Source organism: Cherax quadricarinatus, chromosome 61 (assembly GCF_038502225.1).
Source record: "Cherax quadricarinatus isolate ZL_2023a chromosome 61, ASM3850222v1, whole genome shotgun sequence".
Taxonomy (NCBI): Eukaryota; Metazoa; Arthropoda; class Malacostraca; order Decapoda; family Parastacidae; genus Cherax; species Cherax quadricarinatus.
Genome location: NC_091352.1, coordinates 14,527,248 through 14,545,347, shown reverse-complemented (window position 1 = coordinate 14,545,347; position 18,100 = coordinate 14,527,248). Strand labels below are relative to the sequence as shown.

The 18,100-nt window shown below is 37.7% G+C and overlaps 1 protein-coding gene across 1 annotated transcript; it reads left to right on the top strand.

The window, feature by feature from the left end:
- Nucleotides 1-546: 546 nt before the first annotated feature.
- LOC128699324 (uncharacterized) lies at nt 547-5,737 on the top strand. Its single transcript, XM_053791944.2, has 3 exons — nt 547-600; nt 3,245-5,024; nt 5,546-5,737. The coding sequence occupies exons 1-3, from the start codon at nt 582-584 to the stop codon at nt 5,697-5,699; spliced, it is 1,953 nt and encodes a 650-aa protein (XP_053647919.2). The 5' UTR covers nt 547-581; the 3' UTR covers nt 5,700-5,737.
- Nucleotides 5,738-18,100: the final 12,363 nt, after the last annotated feature.

Sequence of the window (18,100 nt, the reverse complement as noted above, 5' to 3'; positions counted from 1 at the left end):
CGGGGACCAGAGGGTATAAAAACACCCTCTACTGCTATGCATTGCTACTCCACCACAACCATCGTGCTTAAACTGTAAAAGTAACGACCACCATACACTGGCAGCAAAATGTCCTACACGTAAGGATATTGTGAAGAAAACACAAGAAGCAGCAAAGAAAAAACCTACTAGCAACACACCAACGTATGCAGCAATTGCAAAGATCCAAGCTAATACTACGAAATTACTTCAAGCTACTACTCAGCCAGCCTCCACCATCATCACTCCTCCAGCTTGTGACGTAACCAAGATCCACTACTGTCTACTATACGCTCACATGCAGAATATGGCTGTACCTGGATCTTTTAACTCTACCATCAACGAGTTATTTGCACTAAATAATATGCCATCATTTATATTCCCAGCATCTCCACCTTCGGAAGAAATACTCAAATTTACCAAGGATCTAATCAACACTTCTGCATCAGCAGCTCCAACACCACCAACACCTAGTGACGTCACTCCAACAAGGCCTCCTATTCGTCGATCGCCTCCTGCTCGCAAGCAGTCATTTCTTCAGTAGCTGTGATGTGGTGTACACCATGACGCTCCTTCTAATATGTAAGTTTTTGACTACGGGATACATATACCTAGAAGAGCATTTCTCTCAGCGTATGTGAGCTGAGAAATTACTCTAATCCCTATTTTTGGTAAAAGTTTACCGTGTAGTAGATAGGCTTTAAACCTCATTAACCATTGACGACACAGGTCACATAGTTGAGAAGTGCAATAAGATCACAGTAAACAGGTGATATCACAATATTCAAAACAACCACTATAAAAAATAGTGAACTTCCAAACGCTTTCGTGATTTTTCGCATTATCAAGGAACTGTGATAATATGAGAAATCAAGAAAGCACTTAGAATTTCATTTTTTTCACAATGGTTGTTTTGCACACTGATAATTATGTATATCTGAGTGTACTTACACCGATAGGTATGCATTTCTCAGATGCATGTACACCGAGATGTGTAGTTAATGAAGGTTTCAAATTTCGTTTATAATTGATTGGTATAAAAGAGTATAGTATAGTTAAACCAGCATCCATAAGCTTAGGTACAAAATCCTCTGTGATATTTTTTTATTATTATTATTATTATGTGAGCAAATCACCTGCAGGAGGCTTACAGGGCATTACCTGAATTATTACCTGGTGAGGTATATGGGACTTAAGTCACAGCAGGTAGCTGAATTGTAACCCCCTCGTTGCCTCTCCCTACCACTCTCACAAAACGCTAGATCTGACATTAAATTAATATTGTAATATTAAAACCAGCTACTCTGGTAAATTAAAGTTGTGAACTGTATATAATTAGACTTGTTGGGTACACAGAATATAATTGGTATTAACATTTACCATTTAATTACTGTAGATGGATCACACCACAACACCTGCCTAACACCTAGACCCTACACTGGCCAGCTAGAGATCTAAATGCAAGGACTAATGGTGCACTTCCCTATGAGTGATGTTCATATCACTTATCTTCTGCAATCCACACGTAATTCTTGAGGTCCTACATATTTCCTGTCCCAATTCTTCAGCAGGACAATTAACACAGGTTCCTAGTTACAAATTCAGGCCGAAAAACCCTAATTGACTTTCGAGAACGCACGATCATATTGCAAAACTCAGTCCAGTGTTCACACATTAAATTCAATATGGCGTCTCCCCGGCGTCATTCCGCAGATCTTCTACACCTTCACTCGAAATTTTTCGAAAGGGTCAAATCAGCATATTTTATTACACAGTTATTATATTCATTTACATGTTCTACATTTAGGAAATCATGTAAAAAAAAATCCATATCCTCTTCGTTTATTCCTGTCCAGTATAAACGAAATTTAATAACCCCATTAACTACTAAAGTTTTTCATTATATTCGTAGTATTTCAACCTCCATTCCGAATTTGAATTTATTCGAGGCAACCTTTTTCCCAATTGTTTTAGCAAATATTTCATAGACTGTGTACACAGCCACATATGTTATTAAATCCTCCATCACCAACAAATATTGTTAACAACAGTTCTCTATTCCCCAATAATTTTCAGACAAAAAATATCTCTACTTGGAAAACATAGCCTAACAAAATTGTTAAAAGAATTTTATCAACAGTTTACATGATTGTATTCAAGCCTTAATACACCATACAAGAGGATGTCATACCTGTTCACCTACAGTCCTCTCTAGTTTACAAATGTAATTACCAGAGCTGTAATACTACGTATGGCGAGTCAGCGTCAGCTGCGGGATCCTCATCTTTATAATAATATCTTTATTTCTACAAGTACAAGTCATACAGGCCTAGCTGACATCAACGACATAGAAAAATCTGTTAGCAAGATATATTAGGGCAAAAAGATCATTAGGTAAACCACTATTTAGCGCCATACACTAACATTGTGAAGCCTCAGACTACACTGTAGATGTGAGTTCTGTGTCTGTGTTGTCCAGTTGATCCATCACCACTGAGCTGGCTACAGTAGTCTCTCTACACCGTCAGAGAAACAACCACCTTCCCTGTGTATTAATGAACGCTCGGTTATTATATATGTAGTGCTCAATTATCTGTTTATTTGTATTACTTTGCTTTAACATGGCTCAAAATCTATTTTTATGCGATGTTTTCTGATTTGAAGAAGTCTTGATGTAGACTTAATTTCTAATTAGTGGTGAATAAATGGTTCAATATATATATATATATATATATATATATATATATATATATATATATATATATATATATATATATATATATGCAATAAGATCACAGTAAACAGGTGATTTCAAAATATGCAAAACAACCACTCTGAAAGAATAGAGAAATTCCAAGCGCTTTCGTGACTACTCACATTATCAAGGAACTATGTGAGTAGTCACGAAAGCGCTTGGAATTTCTCTATTCTTTCAGAGTGGTTGTTTTGCATATATATATATATATATATATATATATATATATATATATATATATATATATATATATATATATATATATATATATATATATATATTATGAGAGAGAGAGAGTGAGTTTTTTAGCAGAGGTTCTAGTTTAGAATCTCTACTAAAAAAAATTCTTCATTTACCCTTCACTGGCATTCTCAAAGTAAAGTAAAACATTAAAATATTCTCTCGGTTTATTTTTACCATGACGCGCTAATTGTGTGTTTATATACGAATGGCTTGTGTGTGCCTCCTCAGGTGTTGTGTTGGCCACGACCAGCGCCCAGCATTTACCGACAAATGGATATGGCGGCGAGGTGACGTTCCTTGGTCATCCATCAGAATTGGTTCTTCATGCTGGCTTGAAGAATGCCGTTTTAAAACTCAAACAAGACGACCCAGGTTCAAGACATAGGCCAGGGATCAGCTATCACCAGGTATTTGGTAGCCATCAAGTATATCCGTTGAGCTCCATCTTACAGCAAACTTCTGTAGGTCTTCTAGGACCCTTTACCGGCCCTAAATCTGCCTCGAATAAAGATAAGCACGATTCCAATGCCTTACAGCCGCTGGGCCATAAGCCATTGGAAGAACATGATTTCCAGCAGGGTTCCAGTGGTCTTCCAATCACAGTTACAGTTCAGCAAGGTTCATCTACCTTCCAGAAGGAACTCAGCGGCTCTCAACAAAAAGATAATAACTGTCATAAAGGTTCAGATGGCCTGACGCAACCATTCACTAACTCCCAGAGAGGACCAGACGGCTTTCAGCAAATTTCCAGTAACTTTCAGCAGCCATTCATAAACTCGCATCAAAAAACGAACGTCCAGCAGGGACCTAATGACTTCCAGCAGCCAATGAGCAGTTCGCAGCTGGGACATGAAAACGTCCAGAGTTCCAGCATCTCCCAACAAGAGAGGGACAAGATCCAGCAGGGTTTCAAAGAGGCTCAGCAGCAATTCGCCAGTTCTCAGAAAGGAAGCGATAACTTCCAGCAGAGTAACACTGGTTCCCAACAGCCGTTCTCCGGCACTCAGCAAGGAGGTGATTCATTTCAGCAGGATCCCAGAAGCTCCCAGGAGCCGATCACTAGGTCTCAGCAATATCGTGATTCATTCCAGCAGGATTCCAGAAGTTCACAGGAGTCGATCACCAGGTTTCAGCAAGGACGTGATTTGTTCCGGCAGGATCTCAGACGTTCCCAGGAGCCGATCACCCGGTCTCAGCAAGGACAAGATTCGGTCCAGCAAGATTTAAATGGGCTTCAGGAGTTTAAAAGCTCTGAGAAGTTTTATGATAGTTCCCAACAAGGTTTAAGAGATCAACAGCATTCCGGTGCCCGTCAAGGACCTGTGGATTTTCAGCAAGTCTCCAGAATATCACAAACAGCAGTTACTAGGTCCCAGGATGGCCTAGACGGATTCCAGGAAAGCTTCAGTGATTCTCAACCGAAACTGGTTAGCACCCAGGAACATTCCGACGGAATTGAACAAGGACAAACGTCAGGAGTCACTCAAAGCATCCTCGACAGAAATCGACAAAGCTTAAACGGATTCCAGCAAGGCACAGTAGCATTTCGGGAAGGGCTCGGCGACATTCAACAGGAATCTAGCAAAATAACTGTGAGTGGAAGTGGATTCCATTATGCTGGCAGCAGTTCGAAACCTCAATTCAGGCTCAGCCAACAATTTAACATAAAGCAAGATTCCACACCCTTTCAGTCACAGACGCAGCTTAGCCAATACCAGCAGGGCACAAGAACACGGGTCGTTCAAGGTTACCTGGTCTCATCTGACTTCCCGAGAGAAGGAACTCATCTGCTACGCTCCAGTGATGATCTGGAGCAACTAAATGGTATTCTGGAACCACTGAACCTGTCCTCTGGGGCCAGACTCTTGCTGGGAGACATCACCAGCACCTTCAGCTGCACTGACCAGCCCTACGGTTACTACGCTGATCAAGAGAACTCCTGCAGAGTCTTCCATGTATGCTACCCAGCTCACTTTGCCAGTGGTCGCATCGAGACTTACCAATACAGGTGAGGATATCCAATACAGGTTTAGACATCCTCACTCATTACTAGCACAGGTGAGGACATTCTCATACATTACTAGTATAGGTGAGGACTTCCTTATATATTATTAGCACAGGTAAGGGCCTTTTGAACCAATACTAGTATAGGCGAATACATTTAGACTAATTACAAATAAAGATGATGACCTCTTGACTTAATACCAATACTGAAGATCCCTCGATACCTATATGACAAAACAAAAAGACCTTTTGACTCAAGTCTGACATATAAAGTTCTTTTGACAATTTCCTGACAAGAGAAGACCTCTTGATACCTGCATTTATCAGTGAGTAGCCGTGTACTTGGTCAGTTCTAGTGCTGGCTAATTACCAAGTACTCTTTATGCTTCACCCTTACAAAAGTAAGGTTTTGAAGCTAATGAGGCTCTTGATCCAAGAGTATGCAGTATGCAGTCAGCAAGGCCGCATGTTACACTTCCATGTAACTTACGAAACTGAGTGATGAAAATAATTTTCTTTCCACAGCTTCATGTGTAATGACGGGAGCATGTTCGACCAGAGGGAGATGACCTGCCTGCAGGAGGGCAGTGCCATCCCCTGCCACACCTCCTCTCAGTACTACTACAGGAACACTGAACTCGGCCTCCCGCAGGAGAAACAACCTCCCTTGTTTATCTAACTTTTCATAAATATCTAACATTATATATATATATATATATATATATATATATATATATATATATATATATATATATATATATATATATATGTCGTGCCGAATAAACAGAGTAAAAAATTTTTAATACAATAAATCAGAGTTAATTAGTCTGAACATGACGAAAATAAAATATGTCATTGATTATAAATTTTATTAAATAAATGTAAACTGATCTCCATTATGTTTAGAAGAATTGGGTTAAAATGAATTACCCGTTGTTTCTGGCACGAGTTCAAATTAAATATATATCTGTAAATCAACAAAAGAATACTCTTAGAAAAACGTCAGTATATTTAATGAAGTTGGAATTAACCTCATGGTGAGAGAAAACGCATGACGCTTTAGTGGTCTAAAGCGTTATGCGTTTTCTCTCACCATGAGGCAGGTCAAAACAGCATGGGTTCGACTCCAAGGCTAGTGCAGTGTTGTTATTGATCAATACCACTTGTTCCGTGAGTACAATAATTATATATATATATATATATATATATATATATATATATATATATATATATATATGGTACCGCGTGCCCAGAATGCTGCAGGCATTTCCTCTCTGGATCGCAAGACTGAATCTCTGAAAGAGGAAGCTGGTCGACCTGTGGTCCTTGGTTTCTATGATGAGCTTTTCACCCAGCTCTTTGAGGAACTTTAGAGCACACTTGCCCCATGCTCCAAGGGTCTCCGACCCTTTTGGGATGAAGTTATAGCAAGGGGGAAGGTCTTCATATTTGCGGATCTTCTGGGTCTCCCTGTGGCTGGCAGCTCCACCCCCTTCCACTACGGAATATGGCAAGTAGGTGTCTTCCAATGTGGCGGCACAGGTGTAGTCCCAGGCAATCTGCTTTCCATCCTTCCAAGGTAGCATAGTGGCTCCATCAGGACGCTTTTGACTTCCGTCAGACCTCTGCACTTGGGGTTCCCGTTGAGCTGGGCAACGGGCTGTGGCGAGGTTTCTCTTTATGATGTCATTGACCTCCTCATGCCTGGCATACTTCTGCTGTGTGACACACGAGACCATGAAGTCCGAATTGATCAAATGTCGCCCTGCCGCAAATACACCTATGTTCGGTGAGGATGGGGGCGGCTAGGCGAAGAGCAACACCAATCCGAATGGCCTGTGGGTCTAGTCGAGTGCCCAGGGAGGAATTGGGAACAGCTAACAGGAAATCTGAGTGTGGTGCCTTCACTGCCAGGAGACGAGCTTTGTCCTTTCCTGAGGCGTTGGAGAGCATTGTATTAGCTATTTTTTCCATAATCGGTTTGTCACAGTGGGATATATATATATATATATATATATATATATATATATATATATATATATATATATATATATATATATATATATATATATATATATATATATATATATATATATATATATATATATATATATATATATATATATATATATATAATGTCGTGCCGAATATGTAAAACTTGCGATTTTGGCTTAAATAGCAATGCTCATCTTGCCATATAAGACAAGCGAAAATTTGTGTATGCAGTAATTTCGCAAAAATCATCCTGAACCCAACGAAAAAAATATATTTCACTGTGTTTGTTTAGTATTAAATTATTGTAAACGTATCTAAAATATATTTAGTTGTATTAGGCTAAAATAAATAGCGCTTGTTATAATAAAGTTAGGTAAGTTTTCTAAGATTCTTTTGGTGCAAAATTATAAATTTTTACATTAACATTGATGAACAAAAATATATTTTTAAACGTATAAGAGAAAATTTTATAAAGGACTTAATTTTAAATGAGTTCTTGCTAATTGACCAGTTTTACCTATTAGGCACGCTCTCTCTCTCTCTCTCTCTCTCTCTCTCTCTATATATATATATATATATATATATATATATATATATATATATATATATATATATATATATATATATATATATATATATAATGTGGTAGGCTATGAGAAAGGAATATAAAGGTATTGACTGTATTTAGATATTTTTGAATGGATGTATCAGTAAATTGGTTTACGAAAGACAAGGTCATCTGCAGGATGGATGGGAATGTTGAGATGTCTGTAGAAAGAAAGTTTGTCACTGGGCGTCAAAAAAATTGTGAACACTAAAAAAGTACAGTGGTACCACCACTGGAATGGATGGAAGTAGTTCCACCACTGGCATGATCTTTCAACATTCCAGGTAGTAGGAGGCAGCGCTTGAGATCAGTGTGTGGTGTGAATATTATGCAGAGAATAGAGAGTGAAAATTAAAACACTGCGTGAGGGTCAGAAAGTTATAATTCCGGGAGATGAATTATTGATGTGATGTTATGGTGATGAGGAAATGCTCCAGCAGGTTAAGATAACGCCATGGATAAGAGTCTCCATATGCAGTAATGTTTTCTTATGTTCTTCATACGGCTTTATTAATTTTTAAGAAATGTTTATTAAAATTTATAGGTTTAGGAACTTTTACTTCAAATTAATGATTTTTAAGTATATTCTGGCCCCGAGGATTATAAACAAGGTTTGGAAAGAAAATGTAGGGAAAGCTCTGTGGAGGAGGATGCACAGGAGGCTTTGAGAGGTAGGGGCTTGGGCATCATGCAGGAATGTGTGCGTCAACGCGTTAGATCGAAGTTGAGATAAGAGATTTTTGAGAAATGACGTTCAGACAAAGTGTGAGCAACGTAATGTGTTTGAAGAGATTCGGGGAAACCTGAGAGCCAGACTTGAGTTTTCCAGATATGACAAAGTGACTTCATTGTGAAGGATGAGTGGGAAGGTTGCTGGTCAGATGCTTATTTCAGTTGTGATTTCTACGCAGTTATAGCAAAAAAGTTAGGGAATCATTGATGGGCATAAGTTTTTCTTAAATCACTCTGCTTTTGTGTGTGCTTTCACACACACAATATATATATATATATATATATATATATAAACACTGATCTCTGGCTGAAGGAGACTCGAACCTACGAACCTTAGGACAAGGTACGCAGTGCTTTACCAATCTACCCACACTGGACCAATACCTTGGCGTGTAGCATGGCGTGTAGCCAGAGATCAGTGTTTGTGTATATTTCGCATGCTCTCGCGAATTCCTTGCATTGTTCAAATCTCTAGTAAGGCTGATGTATGCAGGGGATGAGATGAAAAGCTGTAAGCCTTCTCCCTGAAAGCTGGCTGCCTTGGATCAAACGAGTAGCGCATGCTACACGCCAAGGTATTGGTCCAGTGTGGGTAGATTGGTAAAGCACTGCGTACCTTGTCCTAAGGTTAGGCATGCTACACGCCAAGGTATTGGTCCAGTGTGGGTAGATTGGTAAAGCACTGCGTACCTTGTCCTAAGGTTCGTAGGTTCGAGTCTCCTTCAGCCAGAGATCAGTGTCAGCCAGAGTCAGGGACTCAGCCAGAGTCAGGGACTCAGCCAGAGTCAGGGACTCAGCCAGAGTCAGGGACTCAGCCAGGGTCAGGGACTCAAGTGCCCTGAAAACTATAATTTCTTCAAGTTTTTAATAACCATGGTCCTAAGTTTTCAGTCCTGCAGAAAGCAGTGAAAATAAAATGTCACTTGCAGCATACAGGTGTTTCATTGTGAGTAACGAACGAGTGGTATTTAATCAATAACACTGCGACTAGCCGAGGAGTCGAACCCATATTTTAGCTCTCCTCATGGTGAGCGAAAATCACATAACGCTCTAACCCAAAAGACCACCAAATCCTACAAGAATCACGCACCCAGCTGAGCTAGGTGTTTCACCGTGATCCGAGGACATATGGTGGTTTGAGTGCCTCTGAGCTAATTTCACCCACACCACAGTATGTCCTCGGATCACGGTAAAACACCTAGGTCAGCTGGGTGCGTGATTCTTGTAGGATTTGGTGGTCCTGTGGGTTAGAGCGTCATGTGATTTTTTGCTCACCATGAGGCGGGCCAAAACAACATGGGATCGAGTCCTCGGCTAGTCGCAGGACTCGATCCCATGTTGTTTTTGCTTATATATATATATATATATATATATATATATATATATATATATATATATATATATATATATATATATATATATATATATATATATATATATATATATATATATATATATATATATATATATATGTGTGTGTGTGTGTGTGTATGTCGTGCCGAATAGGCAGAACTTGCGATCTTGGCTTAAATAGTAACGCTCATCTTGCCATATAGGACGAGTGAAAATTTGTGTATGCAATAATTTCGCCAAAATCATTCTGAACCTAACGAAAAAAAAATATTTCACTGTGTTTGTTTAGTATTAAATTACTGTAAACAAATCTAAAATATATTTAGTTGGGTTAGGCTAAAATAAATTGTTCTTGTTATAATAAGGTTAGGTAAGTTTTCTAAGTTCCTTTTGGTGCAAAATTATAAATTTTTACATCAACATTAATGAAAAAATATATCCTTAAACGTATATGAGAAAATTTTTAGAAAGGACTTAATTTTAAATAAGTTCTTGCTAATTGATCAGTTTTACTTCGGCACGACATATATATATATATATATATATATATATATATATATATATATATATATATATATATATATATATATATATATATATATATATAATTATGCAATAAAATCACAGTAAACAGGTGATATCACAATATGCAGAACCGCTGTGAAAAAATATTGAAATTCCAAGCGCTTTCGTGACTTCTCACTTTATCATAGTTCCTTGATAATATGAGAAGTCACGAAAGCGCTTGGAATTTCACTATTTTTTCAGTGGTTGCTCTGCATATTGCGATATCACCTGTTTACTGTGACCTTATTGCATATATATATATATATATATATATATATATATATATATATATATATATATATATATATATATATATATATATATATATATATATATATATATATTACATTTAAAAACTGCAACAGTTTATGGTAAACAATGGCCTCCAATTAAGTCTATTACAGATTTTCGAAAAATTGTCCCTTATTTTGTGTTGCCTTAATTCCTCCATCACTCTCTATATCACCTTATCTGTATCACTCACCAACACTCCCTCCGTCACCCCTCCAACACTTCCTCCATCACTCTGTGCCTTGAAACATTAAAATCTTCAGAAAATTTTTCCTGCCTGTAAACGCCCTATTATGCAACCGTCCATTTTCCCCACATCCTTCTTCCCCACCTACCTACCTTCCCCACCTACCTACCTTCCTCCCCATCTACCTACCTTCCTCCCTGAAGCTCATTTCCATGCTCGCTCCCCAGGTGTCAGCACTGAGTTTTTGTTGACATTCTCTCTCTCTCTCTCTCTCTCTCTCTCTCTCTCTCTCTCTCTCTCTCTCTCTCTCTCTCTCTCTCTCTCTCTTTACACAGGGTTTGGCAAGGTTAAGGATCCCTAGCTTTATTGACAAGCTATTTACAGGTTAAGGATTCCTAACTTTATTGGCAAGCTAAGAGCTGTTACCTACATCAGCTCATTTGAAAGCATTTTTCTCTCCCTCTCCCTGCAAGGCTGTACGAGCGCTGTCATCAACACAGGTCCTGGGTACTGTACTGGATACCGTGGTACTGATGTTGCATTTCGCTCTGTGTATAGTTTTATTAAGTCACGTTTCACTCTATGTATTGCTTTGTCCTGTCATATTCTCGCTCTCTGTAGAGCTTTACCCGGTCATGTTTTCGCACTGTGTAGAGCTTTACCCGGTCATGTTTATGCTCCGTGTAGAGCTTTATCTGGTGGTGTTTCACCGTGTAGAATTTCATCAAATCATGTTTCGCTCTATGTAGAGCTTGATTAAGTTATGTTTTGGCTCTTTATAGAGCTTAATCAGGTTGTTTCAGTGTGTAAAGCTTAATGAGGTCATTTTAGCCCTGCGTCGAGGTCATTTGTATACCGCTTTATCAGGTCATTTTTCACTCTGTGTAGACTTTTATCAAATCATGTAGAGCTTTATCAGATAATATTTAGCTCAGTGTAGAGCTTTATCGAGTCGTGTTTGGCACAGTGTAGAGCTTTATCGAGTCGTGTTTGGCTCAGTGTAGAGCTTTATCGAGTCGTGTTTGGCTAAGTGTAGAGCTTTATCGAGTCGTGTTTGGCCCAGTGTAGAGCTTTATTGAGTCGTGTTTGGCTCTGCTTAGAGCCTCATCAGGTCATGTTTGACTCTCTGTCGAGCTCTACTTGTAGGATCATGCCAGTAACCACCCGCTCTACGAAGCTCCTATACTACGCTCCGTCACTAGATTCCAATAATTCTTCCTTGTACTTCTCTCTTAATTTTTTTGACTAACCCTGAGCCTAATATCACGGTTCCAGGCTGTATCCAGGCTTGTTGCGCCAGGCAGGCGGGGCTTATAGGCTTTCCTGTACAGGGCCAGCAAACAGGGGTCGCTTGCGTTAGACACTTCGACCTTTTTAAGAGGGGTAGGGGTATCCAAGGTAATGTACACTTGTTACTATGTGTAATGATTTGTGTAATTGTATTTATGTACATCTGTACGTAAGTAAACTTACCTTTTTTTTAATTACCTGTTTTGTCGTTATCCGCTCGTAACTACCGGGTCGTAATTACCTAGTCGGAGCTACAGCATAAGACACAAGTTTCTATTGTCCAAGTTTAGTAGTTAATCATGATTTTTTTTTGGGGGGGGAGGGGGGACCGTGGTTGTCTTTCCCCTGTGTTTGACGGAGGAATTTTTAGTATGTATTATGTACCGCATTTTTTTTTTTTCCTAGTTTTTGGCTATGGTTTCTAATTCTAACTGTTGATGTGACAGAAACTCTTCCTGGTCACTTTCCAATATTCTGATGTGGGTTTCAAGCCTATTGACTACACTAGGAACATTAAGGCTTTAAGTAAGCTATTTCTCTACCAGGTAATATTACTTTAATCCTTACCATAGGGATTAAGTTAAACTCTCATCATATATACGCTGAGAGCAATAGATCTCTCAGAGTATATGTATCTTGTGCGTTCTTCTGGTCTTCTCTTACCCTTTGTGTGTGTGGTATCCCTGTTATGTATGTTTACATATATAATGTCGTGCCGAATAGGTAAAACTGGTCAATTAGCAAGAACTCGTTTAAAATTAAATCCTTTCTAAAAAATTTCTCTTATATGTTTAGAGATATATTTTTTTCATTTATGTTAATATAAAAATTAGTAATTTCGTACCAGAAGAACCTTAGTAAAGTTACCTAACCTCATAACTAGCGCAACTTAATTTAGGCGAATACAACTAAATATATTTTAAATAAGTTTACAATAATTTAATAAACAAACACAATGAAATATTTTTTTAGTTAGGTTCAGAATGATTTTTGCGAAATTATTGCATTCACAAATTTTCGCTTCTCTTATTCGGCAAGAAGAGCGTTGCTGTTTAAGCCAAAATCGCAAGTTATATATATATATATATATATATATATATATATATATATATATATATATATATATATATATATATATATATATATATATAATAAGATCACAGTAAACAGGTGATTTTAAAATATGCAAAACAACCACTGTGAAAGAGTAGTGAAATTCCAAGCGCTTTCGTGACTACTCACATTGTCAAGGAACTATGAAAGCAGTTTTGAAAATAATATGAATATTTCCTTAGGTTTATATAAATTAGACTCATTTATAATTAATAAAATTTGGTTAGAGTTTAATAATACATTGGACAAATAATAAACCTTATTTCTTGGGTAGAATATTTTGTTAGTGGGATGTCGTGAGGACCTGTCTAGTTGGACCAGCGGACCTACTGCAGTGTTCCTCTTTTCTTATGAGTCCGGTATTGTCGCGCGTCAGGTGTTTCTTTGTTGTGGGGGTTGACTGTGAGGTGTAGTCTAAGCCCTTTAATTGCCTTCCTTTGATGTATTACTTTCATAGTTCCTTGACAATGTGAGTAGTCACGAAAGCGCTTGGAATTTCACTATTTCACAGTGGTTGTTTTGTATATATATATATATATATATATATATATATATATCTATATATATATATATATATATATATATATATATATATATATATATATATATATATATTATATATATATTATATATATATATATATATATTATATATATATTTATATATATATATATATATATATATATATATATATATATATATTATATATATATATATATATATATATATATATATATATATATATATATATATATATATATATATATATATATATATATATATATTCTGTATATATGTTATAAATCACATCGGTCTCTAATGGAGTCTCTACATAATTCTTAAGCTTTTCTACAAAATCCCAGTTCAAATTTGCCATTCAGAAAATTCCCAGTTTAAAACCACATTTCTAAATGACAATTTCAAAGCGAACATTTCAACAAATTCCAGAAATGATTTTGGGTTATTTATTTACAAAAATATGTGAGTATGTGTAATTCTGAGTTAAATAAATGACTCACTCGTCACACTGCGACAACAATAATGGAAAGGTATTAAATTGTGTTGAGATGAGATAAGCTCGCTTTAATGTGCTCTCGGAAGCTCATTGTAAGAGCTCACTCGCTAGAGAGCGTGTGTACTCACCTGTTTGTGGTTGCAAGGGTCGAGTCACAGCTCCTGGCACCGCCTCTTCGTCTGGTCACTACTGGGTTCACTCTCCCTGCTCCAAGAGCTTTATCGTACTTCTTCTTTAAGCTATGTATGCATCCTACCTCCACTACATCACTCTCCAGATTGTTCCACTTCCTGACAACTCTGTGACTGAAGAAATACTTCCTAACATCCCTGTGATTCATCTGTGTTTTCAACTTCCAGTTGTAACCCCTTGTTGCTGTGTCTCATCTCTGGAACAGTGTGTGTGTGTGTGTGTGTGTGTGTGTGTGTGTGCCAGAACACTTCGTGTGAGTTGCATCTCTTTAAAAAGCGGCGGAAACGTCAGCGCCAAAGTGAGAAATCTTCCACAGCTGGTTTGGAATCGTTTTTCTTTTGTACAGATGTGAGCGTGCTGGACAGCACCATTCGTTCTTTTTAACTCTCTCTCTCTCTCTCTCTCTCTCTCTCTCTCTCTCTCTCTCTCTCTCTCTCTCTCTCTCTCTCTCTCTCTCTCTCTCTCTCTCTCTCTCTATCGCCTATTATATTACATTATCTATTTACATTGAAAAATGCCGAAATTCTTAGTTACCAGTTTTCAAAGGTCCTTGTCGATAGAAAATTGGCTCGTTTATATGATTATTTTTTGTGTGTACGTATGAGTGTTGTGTGTCTGTATGTATATATGTATGTCTGTGTGTATGCATGTATATATATATATATATATATATATATATATATATATATATATATATATATGCCGAATATGTAAAACTGGTCAATTAGCAAGAACTCATTTAAAATTAAGTCCTTTCTAAAAATTTCTCTTATACTTTTAAAGATATATTTTTTTCATTAATGTTAATGTAAAAATTTATGATTTTGCACCAAAAGAATCTTAGAAAACTTACCTAACCTTATTGTAACAAGAACAATTTATTTTAGCCTAACCCAACTAAATATATTTTAGATTTGTTTACAATAATTTAATACTAAACAAACACAGTGAAATATATTTTTTTCGTTAGGTTCAGAATGATTTTGGCGAAATTATTGCATACACAAATTTTCACTTGTCCTATATGGCAAGATGACCGTTGCTATTTAAGCCAAGATCGCAAGTTCTGCCTATTCGGCACGACATATATATATATATATATATATATATATATATATATATATATATATATATATATATATATATATATATATATATATAATACTGTGTGTGTGTGTATGATGTGTGTATATATATGTGTGTGTGTGTATGAGGGGTGTGTGTGTACAACATATATTGCCATAATGGTACACAGAGTGTACTGTTTATGGAAGTAATTACGTATGAATGACACTTCCAATTCCACATTAATGAATGCCACAATTGAGTTACATAAGTAATTATCAATTAATTTTTTGCCGTCAATTATAATTACACCAACTCCAAAAACCTACAAAATCCGTCAATTTTCAGCCAACCACAAAATTCATAATTCACATCAGCTGACTTTTTCCAGTTTAGTGCAGCTGTATCACTCGTACGGGTTTGACCTGTCTTTACAACATATTAATAAAAGTAATAATAATGTCTTGTGTTCACATTATCTTTTATATAAAATAATAATACCAACAATAGCAATGTCTTAAGTTGACTCTCTCTCTCTCTCTCTCTCTCTCTCTCTCTCTCTCTCTCTCTCTCTCTCTCTCTTTCTCAAAAATATTCTGGTCACGTTATGTTTATCTCCTGCTTTTCCCAATTTATCAATGCTGTTCTTTGTTTCTCTTTCATCTCCTTTGCTTCAATCTTCACTTTATCTTATCTTCTTCCATTCTTCCCCTCCTCATTCTCTTGTTCTCGCTGTCTTATCTCGTTTATCTTATATTTCCCTGTTTATTTTTCCTGTTTGGTGGTGGAAGATATGTTGGTTGTTGGTGGTGGGGATGAAGGTGGTGGTGGTAGCAGTGGTTGTGGTGGTGTTAGTGGTTGTAATAGTGATTGAGGCGATGATGATGGTGGGAATGGTGGTGATAATGGTGGTGGAGAGAGATACGTCTCACTGAGAGATATTTCTCGCTGTATAACCTACTAGGACACACACACGTCTCGGTATATACTCATATATACAATGAAAGACACACACCTCTCGGTATATATACACAGAAACATACAACTTTCCATATATGGAAAAAACAAAATGCAGCTGGTGCCTGCTTGGGATGCCAGCTGCGAATATTTGGTGGGAATTTTGCAGGTGCTGCCCAGCGTGATAAGGCCGCCAGATTATTAATAATCCACCGGCCTTATAGGAATTCGTTCGTCCTGGCTCCTCTTCCCATAATTCGTCGACAGAGGATGATGCTGTAGAGAGGGAATTTGATAAGGGAAAGAGAGTGATGGAAGAGGGAAAGAAAAGAAGTATGAGAAGAAAAAAGGCAGAATGTAAGAGCTAGTTTATTTAGGTACAATCACACATAAAAACATGTGCAAAACAACCGCTGTGAAGTAACAGTGAACTTCCAAGCGCTTGCGTGATTTCTCACATACATTTCAGGTCCTTGATAATGTTAGAAACCACAAAAGCGCTTGGAAGTTCACTATTTTTTCACAGTAGCTGTTTTGCATATTGTGATATCACCTATTTTATGTGATTATTGCACAGTCACGTGTGTAAATTACCAAAGGATAACCCCCAAATAAAGGATTTATGCATGTAGATAGGACTTAAGAGTGCACGTAAAAAATATTTTATTAGGACAGTGTTTCGTCTGCGAACGACTTAACAATTTATATCGTGACTAACACAACTCGAGTATGTGTGGTGTCTTGAGAGGTTCTTGGGGCAAAATAGCAGGTAAGTGAGGTTGCGTGTGACTGGCCGGCTGTGTTGGTGAGGTGATGGCAGTTTCAGGTTTAAGGAGAGAAAGCCTCGCTGAGGCTTCACATTTTGTGAACCCTACAGAGTTTTGAGAAATAGTGTTTGTAGTGGTTGTTACTGCTGGTTCTCAATGTATTCTGCCACGACGGCCGCGGTCCTTGGTGATACGTTTAAATTTTGGGAAATTCATGCATGTATGAATAAAACGTTTCGCCTGTGACGGGTAATTATTAGGAACACAGGTGGTAGTCTAAACGCCTGTAGCACTTGGTGTTCCGTGGCCTGGTAGGCAACGCTCTTGCCTCACACACTGAGCGTCCGTGATTCGATCTCCCGCCGAGTGGAAATATTGGGTGTGTTTCCTTACACCTACTGTCCCTGTTCACCTAGCAAGTAGGTAGGTACCTGAGTGTTAGCCGACCGATGTAGGAAACATCCCGGGGGACAAGATTGAAGGACCCAGACACAATCCTCGATGACGCACTAACTTTCTTGAGTTATCCTGAGCGTCTAACCCTCTGGGTTAAAAATGTGAACAAAAACTTAAGCAAACAAAGCAGTCAACAGGGCAGAGTAAAACAAGGCAAACAATCAAAGGTAGATTTGTTTACCGGTAGATTTTTTTACCCATATATACCATAACCAATATATACATTATGTATAATATTAGTGATTAAAGAGGAAGTCAGATGGAAATCGTACAATTCAGAGGCACTCAGAGCAGTTGTAGCCACAAGAAGTGCTTGCGGAAGTCTGCCACCCAGCCAGGTAAGCTGAAGTGCGGTCACCTTGGCTGAAGTAGCCGGCTTCCACGTGACTGGCGGGTTGAACTGGACAATAAGAACTGAGGGACTGATTACCTCTTAACTCCTCATCTTCCACCGGTCTTCTCTGTACTAGACTGAAGAAGCCACTGACTGGCG